General features: G+C 28.8%; 1 protein-coding gene across 4 annotated transcripts in view; it reads right to left on the bottom strand.

Annotated features, from left to right (window-relative positions):
- The window catches only part of LOC122518839 (sodium/calcium exchanger 1), a 106,297-nt gene that overhangs the window by 56,263 nt on the left and 32,292 nt on the right, over positions 1-17,742 (bottom strand). For all 4 annotated transcript variants that reach the window (XM_043637974.1, XM_043637967.1, XM_043637968.1 and 1 more), the window contains exons 4-5: positions 4,353-4,544; positions 80-262 (exon numbers count right to left, since the gene is read on the bottom strand). In XM_043637974.1, coding sequence (XP_043493909.1) covers positions 80-262; positions 4,353-4,544 — 375 coding nt within the window. The remainder of the gene's footprint in view (positions 1-79; positions 263-4,352; positions 4,545-17,742) is intronic.

The following is a 17,742-nucleotide window of genomic DNA, read 5'->3' as shown; positions in this document are numbered from 1 at the left end:
GTGAATACAATAAAAAACCGCAACAAATCACAAGTATAATATAATACTAAAGGCAAGTTAGGTGTGTGTAGTGACTTACCGGTAGGTGGAACGAAAGCGAAAAGTACTTTCCAGAAGATAGTGATAGAGTGCATGAGATAATCAGCTGGTGTTGGAGAAGATGAGGCTCCACCACCACCACCACCACCTTCTGCATCGTCTTCTTCGTCACCACCACTAACAGTCAATGCTTCCGTGAACTGTTCCTTCCAGGAGCTCGTACCTGTAAGTAATATATCAGGATTTCTACGAGTTTACTTTTCAAGCGACTACATATGTATGTAAGCGAGCTTTACGTACTTCCTAGAACATTGGCCGAGAAAAAAAGCCACTGGTAAAATCACCTCGAAGGAATTGAGGTATGGGGAGAAGGTTGAGGGGGAGGGGGGAAAGGAACTTGAGTTACGATCTCAATACGACGAAGATATCGGAAACTTCGAAAGTATCTTTTTAACGACGAGAATTCGACATGGTTTTTCTTTCGTTCTCGAAAGTGTTTTTGAAAAATTGGAAAATACTCGGGTTGAACAAAAGTGTGAGAAGATTTAAGAGTAAAAGTATAGGTTAGATAAAGAGATAGAAAATAGTTGTAAATAGATAGATAAATAAAAAGGAGAACTAGAGAAAGAGAAAAGTTAAATAGAAAGAAAGGGATAGATAAAGATGATGGTAAATAGATAGGTATATACATGTATGTAGATAAACAGATAAATTAGATAGAAAGAAAAAGATAGTTGTATATAGATGGTGATAGGATAATTAGATAGATAGAGATTAAAATAAATAGATAAAAGAAGAGCTAGAAAGAAATATAGAAAAAAAAATTAAAAAATAAAAGTCAAACGATTTATTGATATTTTCTTATATTGCAATTATATTATATTACAATAATAAAATATCAATAATAATTGGTTAACTCTTTTTATTTCTCTCTTTCTCTTTCTCTCTCTCTCTCTCTCTCTCTCTCTCTCTCTCTCTCTCAATATAGTGTCTATTTAAAATTGTATTCACGGTTAAGGGATACGTAGTAAATAAATAGATTAAGAATAAAAAAAGAAAAAGAAAAAAAGAAAAAGAAAAAGAAAAATATAAGTCAAACAATTTATCGATGATATCTTCTTATATCGCAATAATATTACAATAATAAAATATGTAGTAATTGGTTTAATTTTATTTTTTTTCTCTTTCTCAATATCATATCAATTTAAAATTGTGTTCACAGTTAAGGGATACGTGAAATCGTACTATTCAAGAACCCATAGATACATCCACGTATCCTGGGAGATACACTCGAATACTACCGCATTGCAATGCCTTACCAGGCTATTTGCATATCGTTCAATAAATCCAGAGAATCGTCTTGAGAATTCAAGATCTTCAAAGATCTGCTAAGGGACTTAGAGGCCAATCCTATCTGTTCGTTGAACGATCAATATTTTCATTTTCATCTCTACGTTCTAATATACAAGTTCTCTGCATCTTCAATTAAGCGAATTAATAATACATTTGTTCTTCCTTTGTTCTCAATAGGGACAGGTAAAGGGGGTGGGAGTGGGGGGATGGTGGTCTGTCTGTTCTTTGTCTCGCTCGCATAATTCTCATTGTCAATCGAAAAATCCTTTTATTCTCGTGCCTTGTAAAAGAGACTATTATAACGTGTAAGTAATTAAAAGATAAACCGTATAAAATTTAACGAAAGGTATAACAACCACCAATGTTTCGTTTATTGGGTGCTTTTTTACTTGCGGTAAAAAAAGTTATACATATATATATGTAATAATTTGTTTGTCAAAAGGGAAAATCATATGAAATGAGAGAGAGAGAAGAGGAATTGAAACTGGTGAGTGAGTTAACGAGTTGCATAAACTCTTAGTAATGGGCGGGAGGTGGGGGGAGGGAAGCTGCTAACGCGTTCATTCACTCTCTTTCTATTTTTATTTCATATTTGATAAAACTTTTAACAAACGCATTCGTATCCGCAACAAAGTTATACTTGTTGCGGGGAGAAAAAATAAACTCACTTTAAACCGAAATTGCGACGTTAGAGGAAAAAAGAGATAAATTATTGTACGAAAGTGTAATACAAATAAAATCGTATAAAATATTTCGTTCGGTCAGTTCGTCGTTCGACTAAAGGATTACCTTTCGAATAATAAGTTTGTTTTATATACTCGAACGAGAAAAAAAAAGAAAAGTAATCATCTTTCTTTACCAATGCCTATATTATGCAACTAGGAACCTTTAACAGTTCCTTAATTGTGTGTCGTACAAAGAATGGCCCCCACTGCTTCTTTTTTAAAACGCGTCACTTCGTTGCGAGGAAAAGTAGTAAAAGAAAATAAGAAGGAGAAGTAGGTGGAGGAGAAGAAGAGGTGGGGTAGGTTGGTGGGAAGGGGTTAGTGGGAGGAAAGAAAGAAAGAAAAAGAAAAGGGATTCAAGTACTACGGGGAAACAATGCGTAAGGTCTTTAAAAACGGACAAAGGGTTCGTTAAAGAGAATAACAATGGTGTATATACCTCTTAAGTTCGATAGAAGAAACAACACATAGAAAATTCTTTCATATCTCATAAAACGAGTAGATTTCTAATGTCATGTGAAGAGAAAAGGGAGACCAGCACTACCACCACCACGATTACCATCACCACTATCACCACCACCACCACCTCTCAAGGCCATTCTCGATAATCGGCATCGCTTTGCGGAAAACTCGCTATCGGATTGCCCTATTATACCGGTGTGTCTTTTGTTCGTCGATTCTAGCTTCGACGACCCATTCTCTTTCTCTTTCTCTCTCATTCTCATTCTCATTCTCATTCTGATTCTCTCTTTCTGCTTTAACCACCCTCACTCTTTGTGAAAGCAATCATTTCAGCTGCTCTCCTTCCCTTCCCTTCCCTTCCCTTCCCATCCCTTTCCTTTCCTTTCCTTTCCTTTCCTTTCCTTTTCTTTCCTTTCCTTTCCATTCCATTCCTTTCCTTCCACGTGGAAACGTTTGACTTTTCCTCGTCCGATTAAAAAGCTCACAAGAAGAACTGAATTTCAAATTACTTCGAATTTCACACACATGATTCCAGGCACCTGTGTATGCCATTAGGTAACCATATTCTAATACGTTCGAAATATTCTCGATTGTATGAATTGTGAAATATATACGGATTTTCTTTCGTATAAATCAAACATTTCTATATATGAAATTTTTATTTACGTAAAATATATTCAACGATCAAATTTTATATTACTTTTCTTTTTTATATTTTTGTAATATTTGATTTAATAATGATAATTATATTATAATTATATTATTAAATCAAATATTTCTCTATATCTATCAAAACTTTTATTTATTTCAAATCTATGCAACGATCAAATTTTTTATTATATATTTTTATAATTTCGTAATAGAATATTTCCATAATTATTATCATAATCATATTATGAACCACATGAATCATACCACAGAACATTCATCAGAACATCTATACACAACATACATATAGCCACAAAAATTACTTATTATCGATTTTCAATACATGTTCAATCACGCAGAAATTCCTAATTACATTTACCCGATCCGATTATTTGAAAGGAAACACGTATGATCACGATTTTCTACTATCAATCGGACACAAATTTTGAAAGACAATAAATAATAATAATATTAATTTTTAAATAACATTTGTTTTTCTTATAAAAAGTTTCTAATAACAATAATAATAAAAAATCTAATACAATATGATTTCTCAACCGTGACGACAAGATTAACATGATGGCTTTCAAGAACTAATGGTTCTTGCGAACTGTAATCTCAAGGAAGATGACGATTCATTTTCTTCTTATAAGAACTCTCTTCGAACTATTTTCTAGTTGGAAACTTTCCTTTTCTATTATTCTTTTTCTCTTGCTTTTTTTTTATTCTTTTTCTTTTACAGAAACAAATTAGAGTCCAACCATGTCACAATCATTAATTGAATTATACTTTGAAAATATATAACGTAAGTGTTTTGCATATATTATGATTTTAAAAAAAGCTCAATCAATTTTATTAAATACTTCACGAGCATTTTAAAATTATCAAGATATAGGAAAAAAACCATAAAACTTTTAACTTTTTTTTTCAAACAAAAAATTTTAATTGTATAACATAAGAAATAATATTTAGCTATTAATTACGAACGTTATTAGACGTACACACACACGCGCGCGCGCGCGCGCACACACACACACACACACAGAGATAAACGAAAGAATCAACAATTCGTTAGGAGATTCAATAATATTTTTAATAATTATAGAAATAAAATATATGACTTACCGAGCAATATCGATGCATTAGCCCTTTGAACGAGTTTGTCCACGGTGTTTTTGAACTCCTTCGATTCTTTGATTCTAATTTGCGCTTTGGACACTTCACCAAGTCTCGGTTTACCCAAGAGTGCCATTTTTTCTTCCTCTGTCCTATCCTCCGGTTGTTTCAATTCCGCAGCTACAGCGATTCCTGCTTCGGCTAAAAACAAAAAATTACGTCTTGCTGTTTCAGTAGAGTTGAATACTGTTATTCATTTCGTATTATTTAATTCGGCTCGGTATTTGATCATTCGCAAAATAGATTTGTTTTTAATTCTAATAAATCGTATTAATTCATTGGTGGCATATTGGATGACATTTGGGAGATATTACTTATTTTTTTTTTTTTCATATTTTTGCAAGAACTATTATTTTATTATTTAACAATGTTAACTAATTGTGTTGATAATTATTTCAATGGGAACTTACAGAGGTTTGATCAAACCTTCATTTCCCTACAGTTTCCTACATTTTAGTACAGTTCCCTACAGTATAATTCTTCTACTTCCTAGAGTATAATCGTTTAGTTTAGACAAATTAACAAGTATTTTGAGATTATATTAAATTTTGTTTCATTCGTATGTCAAGGATTTTAATAAAAATTTTTTTTTGAAAACATGAAACAAAAGTAGATCTATCAAGTTTTTCAATTTTGCGTTTGATCATATACCGAGCTATACTACTTGCAGTATTTCGTATTACCTAGCTTCGACTATAATAACATGTATGCATATATACATATATATAGTACAAATGTAAACTATAAGCAGTATGACCGATTGCCTACGTCATTGTAGAAGATCGAAAGCCAGAGCTTTAAATCGATTCTATGGTTATTTTACACAACGGAAATAGCTACTGTTGTTTCTACGTTCAACTTTATTTACACGTTTTCCTGTACTAGAAATATGTAGACAGTTTAACTCGTATTATGTAACTACCTTATTTACGTATAACTCTATATATACATATAGGTATGTAAGTAAAGCATGATAAATTTACTAAATAATCATTGGAAGATTTTAAACTTACATTTAGCTAATATTAACAATTCACTTTTATTCAAAAGCATTTAATTAAAGTTGAAAGTATCTTTGTGGTGGAATTTGTTTTTCTTATCTGATGGACTCTAATCTATTATCGTATTTAAACAGTAGTAGAGAATATTTAGAAATTTATCTTTCAAAGGAGAAATCTTATCTGCAGGCTAATTTCAATATCAAAACGAGGAAAATGAAAAGTAAAAAAAACCCCGTTTTTACACATTTTCGATATGAAACTACGAAGATATTGGCTTCTCCAATTTTCACGATTATTATAATTCAAAAGTTAATTTGAATATCGATATTTGAAGAACTCCAACAAAGAAAATAAAAAAAGGGAAAAATAAAAATAAAAATAAAAAATTATCTTCACATTTTGATACGAAATCATTGATATTACAGCTCCTCCAATTTTCACGATTATTATAATTCAAAAGTATTTGGATATGGATATTTGAAGAACTCCAAATGAGAAAATAAATAAAAATAAAAAATTATCTTCACATTTTGATATGAAACTATAAAGATATTGGCTTCTCAAATTTTCACGATTATTATAATTCAAAAGTTGATTTCGATATATGAAGAACTTTAAAATGAAAAGGAAAAAAAAGCAAATAAACAAAAAAATTGGAATAAAAATAAAAAGAAAAAAATTATCTCCACATTTTGGTAGGAAATCGTTTAATATTAGCTTCTACAATTTTCACGATTTGCCGTAATTCGAGTAAGGTTGTAGTAACTCGATAGTAAGTCGTTCCTGTCTGCGATAAACAGTATACGCCAGGATATTACTCTTCAACGTGGGTAACGTTTTACGTCCGTAATAAATATTCTAAAGGATTGCTTCCTCACACACACACACATATATATATATATATATATTGTGGAACGTAAGAGGCACACAGTATGGGTATTAAAAAGCTTCTATTTCTTCCGACATTTCTCTTTTAATTTTTTGTTTTTCTATCGACGTAAACGCAACTAAGTTCCGATCTTTAGTCAAACATTTTTTTTTTTCTTCTTCTTGTTACTCATCAAACCTACAATATAAAAAAAAAACACAAATAATTAATAGAAAAGAACTACAAATAATCGAAACCTTCTTTATTGATAAACAAATATTTTGTACATAACGGTTTATTCACGTTCGTTTCGCAACTAAGTTCCGATCTTTAGTCAAACACTTTTTTTTTTCTTCTTCTTCTTACTCATCAAACCTACAATATAAAAAAAAACACAAATAATTAATAGAAAAGAACTACAAGAAATCGAAACCTTCTTTATTGATAAACAAATATTTTGTACATAACGATTTATTCACGTTCGTTTCTGGCAGAAATAATTTCGAAAAAAAATGCATTTATCAGAATCTATAGTTTTAATTGAACGATGAATATACAGAGGATGTTTCATTTGTATTCATTCGAAAATATTGTTAAAATATTCTACGATTAAAAGTAAAGAAAACATTTTTATGTTTTTTTATGCAGAATTTGATGTTTTATCAGAATCCAGAAAAAAAATTAGGCATTCTATTTAAAAAAAAAATAACGATGACCTTCATATCTCATTCAAAAAGTACCTATTGTCCCTTAATTTAGTTTAACTATGTAGGAAACATTTTTTCATACAATGTATATTTTACGAGTTATTTTGAAATGTCACGTTCCCTGACTCACCCTGTATATATAAATCGTAAATCATTTAATACAAAGTTATAACAAAAATACGAAAATTTATAAATAATTCGAATTATCCTTGTGTTTGGAATTTTTATATTATATAATTAACTATTATTCGAAAAATATTTGTTCGAATCGTCTTGCGTTTTTTTAAATATACAACATAAACAGTTGTTTCTATGCAGAATAACAAAAAGTAACAAACAAATTGATTTATAAGTTTGTTATGTTTTTTTCTTTTTTTTTTTTAACTTTGCATATAGATTTGTATAATATATAGTTATAGCTTTTGTAATAAAAATTTAACGAACTTATCATTTCTATAAAGAAATTATTTTCCTTTATATTTTTAATCTGAAAATACGACGACGTTGTTTAATGAGATCAAAATGAAACATCCTGTATATAAAAAAGGAAAAGAGAAAGAGAAAGAGAAAGAGAGAAAGAGAAAGAAAAGAACAAAAAGTTTTGAAATGGTAGGGAAAAGTTTAAGTGACTTCTCGATGTTATTACGCGTTAGAAGAGTACGCAGAAAGAAGTTGACGATGCGTTCAGAAGCGACTGTATTCTTTTTTAGTCCTTTTTTTTTTTTAGTCAGGAAGTTGCGACACTTTTGTGGAAAAGTCTTTTCTCATTGTACATAAACTCAAAGAAGTATCTTAAGTACTTTACGCGAAATCGCTTAGACATTATTCTTTTTCTTCATGAAATATTTATAACAATCGGAGGACTCTATCTATTATTTATCTTCCTCCCCTAGTTTTATTCCTTTTTCCTTATTTGATCAAAAATTCGATCTTAAACAGGACCGAATTTAAGAGGGGATACCAATAGGATTCGAATTAAGTTTTTTTTCTTTATACTTAATCCCCTCCACAAATTGTATATTTTTTCTGGATTTCGTTCATAAATCATCGTTAAATAGAAAAATTGAAAAGTTTTGTTGCAATTTTCTGAAACTTTTGCCTAAACTCTTAAATAATAATTAATACAAAATTAATCGTCGTTTGAAACGATACGAAATGTTTCATAACACTTATATACGTTTACTCGAATACAAATGTTTAGTTAGGTTATCAATTATTTAATGACTAAGTGTACATTAGTTGTCCTCTGAAGGGCCCGCCACATTTTTAAATACGATCCTGATTTCAAATAGCACCGTGAGTAATTATTCCCTTTTCATACTTATAACTTTGTATTTACCAATGAAGTTTAACAACAAGGGTAATTCTCTTTTCATTACTTGAAAACTTTGTCCGAGGAAATGTTTTATTTACTCGCGTAAAGGAAGTTCCTTTTGTATGATTAGAAGAGGAAAAAAAATTAAAAAAAAAAAAATAAAATAGAATCATGTCTAGTAAGTAACTCCATATAAATATCTAAATACATATACAAGTACCTAGTAAGTTTCTTTGTTTATGAGATTCTTGGTATAGTTCTCAACAAACTCTATCCTCGTTTAGATGTTTAATAAGCCGATAAAGACGCTAAGTTTAAGGAAATTCGTACGTACTAAATTAATTTCCACTTTCTTAGTGGCTAACAATAAGAGTAATTAAATTCCTATTTTAGTGGGATGCAATTATTGCGTTCTGAGTTAAATCTAATCGTCTAATGTAATATGATATGTGAAATAATCATTTAACGAAACAATCAGACAATATACATTTCTTTTCATTTTATCGTTGTAATCGTGAATAATGGATTTTAGTTTGAAACAAAAATTATTGTAACAATCGATATTACGTTACGATTTTGATAGGATAATTATTATTCGTATTATCAAAATAATTTTTTCGTTAACGATCAATCCAACTGCCGTATATTTATCGGTTAGATTATATGATTTAATAGGTTTTCGAATTAAACAAAATTATTAACATAATCGTAATTAACTTAGAAATATATTTTAATTTGCTACGATCATTTTCCAGGAGGTACATTTATTATTATTATTATTATTATAAATCGATAAATATCGGAACCAATATCGCAAACTGAATGACATCTGCTCTTCTCTGCTCCGCATTTATCAGGAAATGTAATTACCTGTATTCCCTCCTGCTTCACCTCGTTTTTCTACGGTAACCGGTCATTTTCATCGGATGCAGATTGACATTGAAAAACGAAACTAATTTCCAAACCTAATCGACTTGTCTCGCTTTAACTTTCGAATCGATTCTTCGAATAACAAATCTACCTGGCGTTTTATTTCCTCTTGTTTTATTTTTATTTGAATCACATTTAATTGAACTTAATTTCGTTTCTTGTTTTTTTTTTTTTTTTTTTTTTTAACAAAATTTAGGACAATCATTTTATTATTATATGGAAATAAATTGATGAGCTCGAATATATAACATTTTGTTGTCTTACATTTATTGAAATTATTTTCTACATTTTTTTTAAAAACATTTCCTCATTGCAAACGTTTAACCCCCCCCCCATTTTTAATGTATATTCGTGAGATTCGAGGAAATGAGTTTATTTAGTTTGCATTTAGTTTTGGATATCTAGTTGTTATGGTTAACCTCTTGACTGTTATAGACGTTATGTAATATGTATATTCGTCCAACGAAATTTCGCAGCTTTCGAAATGTGTTATCAAATCGATATTTGTATATATAACATAATATAAATTGACCGCGACAAATAAAATAAAAAAAAAACAAATATCAATCGAAACTTTTCGATATGAACATTATTACATAAATGTTTAATATACATTTGTAGGATTAATTTAAATAAAAAATAATATCTTTATTTAATTCGGTTTTGGTCTAAAATTTAATATTTTACGAAAAGCTTTAATATTAAATTCAAAAATAAGAAAAGAACTCGCGCAGATAGAAAGCTTTACTATGGCAAAGAATAGTAATGGAAGTGATTAACTTAGGATTCTTTTTTTCGTAAAACGAAATCAACTTTTACCTGAAAGATGTATTTATGTCATGGTAATATAAAAGTAAAGGAGGAATAAAATTTGTTGACATAAATTTACGTGAAACTAATAAGAGAACGAAATAGTTTTAAAACGTGATTCTCTTAGCCATTATTATAGTTCTTTCTTAAACTTAAAGTCTTGCCGTTTCAATCTAATCAAGCAAAACCGTTTTTACGAGAAAACTTTCATGCAATGACGTTAATACTATCTTGACGCTCAATTCGTCTTTTTTTTTTGTTGTACCTTTTATCTATAATTCGTGTTACATACTAATTAAATTTTAAAACTTTTTTTAAATTACTTTATCTTCGCCATCCGAGAAACGATATAAAAAAAACAACAACAAAATATATATATATTATATATCTTCTTTTTAAAATGAAGAGAGAGAGAGAGAGAACAAAAATTTACAATGAAAAAAAACAAAAATATAGAATTGTTGTGGAATAAAAAGAGTAAAGAAAATGTAACATAAACGGAAAGAGAATTTTGAAGAGACAAACGTTTAGCGAGTATATACGTATATACTAAAAAAACATTAATTTCTTCCGGCTAACGCAGTATTACTTTTACCCACGTAAATTATCTTTTACGTGAGAAATAAAAAAATTTATTTAAAATCGAATGAGATAAACGTGAATCGCACAGAATGTATATTACAAACTATAAAAGTCAAAATTTTATTACGAAAAGGAAAGTGTAGATCAGTACTTATAGATATAATAAGAAAAAAAAGGTAGTAAATTTTAAATCAGATCAAATATAAATTATATAATCTACGTATCGAAAAAAATCATTATATATATTAATTCGTTGCAAATCAAATTTTGTTGGTGATTATGAACATGGTTTCAAGATTATACACGACTATAGAGAATACATATATATGTACATTAAATATATCTATATATTACTAAATCATATAATGTATACATTATCTGATCAACTATCTATTTGAGATAAATTGACATAATATTACCAAACTTACAACATATAAACAATTTTTACTGATTTTTCTCAATAAATTATACCTAACTCTAAAACCAAGATCGGCGTGTATTCTTTTTTTAGAATTTTTATCGACCATCATCATATCGACACGAAAAAAGAACGATATTAGGTCTGTAAGATTGTTACTTAATTATAAATAAAAAAGAAAGACAAAGGTGAGAACAGAAATGGTATGTAACATAATAAATAGATTCCAGTAAGGATAAAATATAAGTATACGTATATGTCTCTATATACACACACATATATACATTTAACTACATAGAGTACATTATATAAGCATATACATACGTACGTACATATATATACACACACAGACACATATATGTATATATAAATACATAGGATACGTTTGTATATGGATCTTTTCCACGAAACGAATTGCAGCGTCGAGTTTCCAAGGTGTCTATAATTCAAACGAAACAGAAGGCAGAATTCTTTCGGTCTTTTGTACGTAGTTAGGTATAGTATATATACATATGTATATTTCGAAAGAACCCCTAGCTCTTTCTCTCTCACTCTCTCTCTTGATATTACAGCGAAACGACTCTAGAGTACGATTCGAAAGCTTTACAATCCGCAATCCGACAAGGCGAATGATATATTCTCATGGTTCTTGCTAAAGTTCAACGTTGCGATCAATCTGGAAGAGACGTAAACTTGTTTCTAAAGCACCGAACTGTCGTCGTTAAGCTTGGACTGTTTGGTCTCCTCGATCGATCATCTAATTTCGTATGTGCAACGTACAAAGTATTATAATGTATACGTATGCTATAAGTAAAAAAAATGTTGAAATTGTATAAGAATATACGCTAACAAGGACTGCTCTAGGATTTCTAAGCTCAAATTTTTGTTCAAACTTTGTACACTTGTTATGGTCAATGAGGACTATATATTGGGATCTGTAAAAAATTTAGATGACCATCCATTTACGAAAGAACAGAAGTGGAAGTTTTGTAAATATTTTTATATTTATTTATATAATTTTGTTTCGTAATTTACTTTTTTTCTATCAGTAGAGTAACGGGTAGCGGCGTGGTTTCGTATTTGTGATATCGCCGGATCGAATCCTCGACGGGGAAAATTGTTTTTTCCTTGATTTGTTTTTTTTTTATATTTTTCTAAAGTATGTTATATTAATTTTATGGGGAATATAACCAAAAAAAGGATACATTTGTATTACAGAGCTTAATTAAGTTTCTTCTATTTACAAACATTTTTATTTTATTAAAAAAATCAACATTATTACGCAAGTAATATGATAAATAATTGTAAATAAAATAACACACGATAAATAACACTAAATTAATCTTTTGACATGCCTAGCTTCATGTAATTCGCTTCTTTGATTTTTCTTTTACTTACAAAAAAAAATTTTAAAACTTTGATATTATTGTATATACATAATATGTACATCTATACTTTTTGAAATATTCAATAATTACACGGTCTTATAGATAGGAATGTTTAAATTGATTTATAACAGTGTAAGTTTTATTTCAACGAGATATTCAGGCATCGAATTTGTTGCTGTTAAGCTTCGATTGTTCGGTCTCCTCGATCGATTATTTTGTATGTATTACGCATGTTGTTGATAAAATATTGACGTTTTATGAAAATGCATTCGCTTCAATTTGTATCATAAAATAAAAAAAATAAAACGATGTAGACAAAACAGATATCAGATACCTATCAACTATTTTGTAAATATTCAATAAATCACACAATATTGTACACGAGAATGTTCACGCTATGTTACAAAGGATAAAAGTTTCATTTCAACGAGTTCTTCTGTTCGCGAATAATCGTTTATATCATTTCCACGATCGATCATTTTTCATTTTAACTGGATATAAATTATAACGAAATGTTGAAGTTATCTAAGAACACGTTGATTTAGATTTTAAGCAAGAAATTCACGTTATTTGTATTTTTTATCGAAAAAGAGATCGATCGATTGATGTATATGTAAGTATTTAATATAGAATTTTTTGAAATGTTCAACTTTAGCAAGAATTTGAACGTAGGAAAATGTTTACGTGCAAATTATAAAGATGAAAGAAAGAGAGAGAGTATGATTTCAACGAGTTCTTCAGCTTTAGTGAGAAGATAGAAGTGGGGTAACTTTGCGTGTATGTAAGTATGTTGACGCTGGAGAAAAGGAAAGAGAAAAAGCAACAAAAAAAAAAAAGAAAAGAGAGATAAAAGCGAAACACTGACGCTATTCTTTCAAACGTTTCAATGAAATAGAGAAAAAGACTTACAGAGATCCAACAATGCAGATTCTTCTTTTTCATCTATCTATCTACCTATCTATCTATCTATCGATCTATCTATCTATCTATCTATCTATCTCACCATCTCACTCTTTCTTTTCTTTCATCTTTCAATAGGTTTTAGTCGATTTTTAACAACCGATAGGAGAAAATTTTACGTTTAAACCGCAACAGAGTATTTCGATCGACAAAGAAGGCAACTTACTATGTCAGAATTCAATCCCCCAGGAGAGATAGTGAAGTAAATATCGTACTATAGTAAGAGAATTTCCGCCAGTTTCTAACCTAACCTTTTCCGTCGATGTTTCCTTCATTTTATTCTTTTAACACCTCGTCAAAGGATACCTCAACTCAATGAAATGTTAATAAAAACAATAAAGAAGTTGTTATTTTTCTTTTTCCTATTCGTATTATTTTAACACAACTACTATGCTATACTAAAATAACTTATATATTTGTTAGTGATATTTGTTCGAAGAGTTATTCAACTGGTTTATTTATGTTTTCTTACTGAAATAAAATTACAATTAATATCGATTTTATTTATTAACATGTAAATAAAAATATATTCTAACTTACATTAAAACGATTAACAAACGAATTCAAAGATCATAGCATTTAGCCTAAAGTTCAAAACTTACGAGGAACAAATAATATCTTGCAATTGTTTAGAAAAAAATGTTTTTTTTTTCGGTAGTCTTGACTAAACCCTAACACAAATCTGACTTGAAACGAGAAAGACATTTTTTTATATTAGATAAAATATTATTTTTTGTGTCCTATAGGACACAAGTATTTGATGTTCATATATAAGACATTACTGACTCACACCAATGTTATATCTTAATTTTAACGCAAATATGGATAAGTGCATAGTTAAAGATACAAAAACAACAATAGCACTGTAATTTCATTTAGATTCGCTTCGCAGTAGAGTATTCCGCACAGGCCAGTTCCACCATATTTAAAGGGTTAAATTTAAACGTCAACTCGACGCGAACGTTTTTATTAAAATTAGAGAACTCGGTCATTTCTCAAAATACGATACCATTCCGTCCCCTCCCTTTCCACTCGTAATTGCTTCCACTCGTAACATTTTTTTAATCTGACATCGGCAAAAGTTACCGGCCAATAAAGAAAAGTAACTTACAAAATGGCTCGTCATTTTTATTATTATTTTTTTCTTTTTTACCATATTGCTCATTTCGAGTTGCAATTTAAAACGCCTTTTTTAATTGGCCAAAGCCCTTCAACCACCTCATTCAACGCCTCCCCCCTCCGCAAACCCCTTATATCCTATCATTTGTCTTTTTTTTCCCTTCCTTAAACGAACTACGACTTTGTGATAACTGCAAAAGAAGAGATCCCTTTTTTTTTTTATTTAACCACGAACCAATTACCTCTTTTAACTAGATGCAAGAGATCACGCTTCTAACGAGACATTTTTTTGCTAAGTCAGACGAAGCGATGTTTTCAAAGGAAAATTAAAAAAAAAAAGGAAAAAAGATGTATGAAACGCGTAAAGAGTAAGGTTGAATATCATTTTACGGTGTTTCCTTTTTTTTTAAAAGTAAAACGAAAAAAATATAATATAAGAATATAAACTTATCGTTAGCCCCCTTCCCCCGCTTGTAACTTTATTGCTTTTATTAAAAAAGAAATATATGTGTGTGTGTGGTAAAATTTTATAACTAGTAAAAGAAAATTTTATTCTGATCGAATTTTTTTTTACGATTTTCGACTCTTTATATTTTCACGCGGTTTTTGTAAGAAGAAAAAGAAAAAGAAGAAAATATAGGTATACTCGGGTTGAATGGTAAATAGGAAAAAAAATAGTAAGGTAAAGGAAGAAATTTGAAAAGGTTAGGAGAGTCTCTCTCTCTCTCTTTCTCTCTCTCTCTCTCTCTTTCTCATATCAGTAGACAGTTGCAAGCAGGCATGTGCGCACGAAACATACCTACTTTAGCTCTCGGCAAGGTATTACGTTCTTCTCACTCTACTGCAGATTAGTTTAAAACAAATTGTCTTGCCATCTGGTTTGTCATCGAGTTTGGTTGGTGCGCATAGCATTCACAATGTGCATCATCCATGTTTCAGGTAAATTGAATTTTACCGCTATTATCTTGTTCTTTCTCTCTCTCTTTCGTTTTTATTTTTATTTTTATTTTTATTTTATTTCTTTTTTTATTGCTGTGTTGCAGATTTTAGAGAGATAGAAAAAATATCTACGGATGACAAGATCACGAAGATTAGATAAAAGGGAGAACGATCGGGATAGGGGATTTCTGCTGTTTTGTTATACTGAAAAAATCATACGGATTATAGTTTATTTATGTCAACCAGGTGGCAGTTGTGTTGCGGAGGTCTCCATTTTGCTTTTTACTATCTATAATAATTTTAAGACGTTTATAAGTGACTTTCTTATAGTCGAGACTATGATAAAATAATAAAATTTTCAATAAAATATATTTTTCAAATAATATTGAGTGGATGAAAAATTTGTATCTATTTATTTTAACAATAAATATGGTAAAGTGTTATGCCGTTATAGGTTATAAGAGTGATAGCAAAACAGAACGTAATTACAATTAAATTATTAAAATGTAAGAAATACCTCAACGAAAAGTTATTAATAATTAACGATAAATTATATAATGACATAATGTTGTATAAATAATTTAAACAAATTTTTTTTATTTTAATATCCTTTGAAAAAAAAATATTTACTTTAGAAATTTTATTTACATTTTTTAATTCGAAGTGGGGGGAAAACTTCCCACGATAATGGCGCTATATATACATTCTCCTTTTATCTAATTTTTGTGTAGAAGATAGAAAAGTGACGAATAAAATTTCTTTTCTTTTTATTATATTATTATTATTATTATTATTATTATTATTATTATTATTGGACGTATATAATAAAAATGAAAAAAAAAAAAAAAAAGAAATTTGTGTATTATACCATTGGTTGAAGATAAAAGTTAGTAATAAAATGCGGAACGTCATGAATCCCTTTAGGACCATACAAAAGGATTAAATAGACTTCGGAACCGTCGATGGATTTTGAAAATTCTTTGCAAAAGGTAATTTAGAAGTTGGAAGTTTACAAGGATAAAGCTGGCGGTTGATATTACCGTGTCGAGGACGTACCGCAAGGAGGTCAACTGGGAATTGGTTCTATGGAGGCGGATAGGAATCTACGACACTGAAGGGAGGAGCTCGATCATATGATTTACGTAGACGTGACCTTTATCTAACATAAGATCGTTTCGAACTTTAACAATTTTGAAAAAAAAATGTCATCGTTATAAAGTTTCATTTTTTACCTACGTTTAATCCTACTAGATTAAACTATCCTTTCTTGATCGTAAAATCTTTTACGATTATTATATTCATTATTATTATTATTTTTTTTCTAAATCACTATAGACAATGAATATATAAATATATATATGTATGTATATTAATATAAAAATATTAATTGATTGATATTTTTATATATTATTTATTATAATATCTGTTAATATACAAATTATGATAGAAATTGTGTTATATATATATTATTTGATTATAAAATAAAATATTGTATTAAATTTTTTTTCCGTTATACCGTAGTATCAACATGACCATATTTTATTCTATATTTTTATGATTAATAATTAAATGTCTATTTGTCGAATATATATGTATATATATATATATTGATTTTAACGTAATATTAAAGTTTGGTTAAAGTATAAGAAAAAAAATATTTAAGTCGAGATTTCACAAGTACGGAAGAAGATACTTTAAACCAAGAATGGGGAAACAAACTTAACTTTTAAAATATTAGAAACTTTCGAGTAACCCACAAAAAGCTTAAAGAACCTGTAATATTGAAACTTTTCTTTGTACTGCTACATCCTTACTTATTTTGCTTCTTACTTAAAAGAATAGAATTACTAATGTCCGCATTCGTTAAATTTGTTTATTAACTTTTTATTTTTCAACGGGATGGGATATCTCAACATTGACTCTCTTTTAAATCCTGATTCTTTTTTATCTCGAGCAAACAAAACAAAATTAAAAGAAAAGAAAGTTCTTCTTCTTCTTTCATAGTGATAATTTTAATTGACGAAAGATTTAATTAATCCTTTCGTCTTTGAAATACTAATTGAAATTTAATATCAACAAAATTAAGAAATAAACCAACAATAAGTACAAGATTGGTAGAAAATTTCTGAAAGAATTCAACAGATTCCTATTTATTATTAAAAGTCAATTTTATTTTATTTATTATAGAAATCTTGATTATAAATGTATGTAAACATATACGCGTTCTAATTTATTAAATTTTCAATACTATTAGTATTTATCATAATCATTTATCTCATATGTCATTTCAAATATACTTAAA

The sequence above is a fragment of the Polistes fuscatus genome, unplaced genomic scaffold, assembly GCF_010416935.1.
Source record: "Polistes fuscatus isolate 324 unplaced genomic scaffold, CU_Pfus_HIC Scaffold1, whole genome shotgun sequence".
Taxonomy (NCBI): domain Eukaryota; kingdom Metazoa; phylum Arthropoda; class Insecta; order Hymenoptera; family Vespidae; genus Polistes; species Polistes fuscatus.
This window is presented reverse-complemented; position numbering and strand designations above follow the sequence as displayed.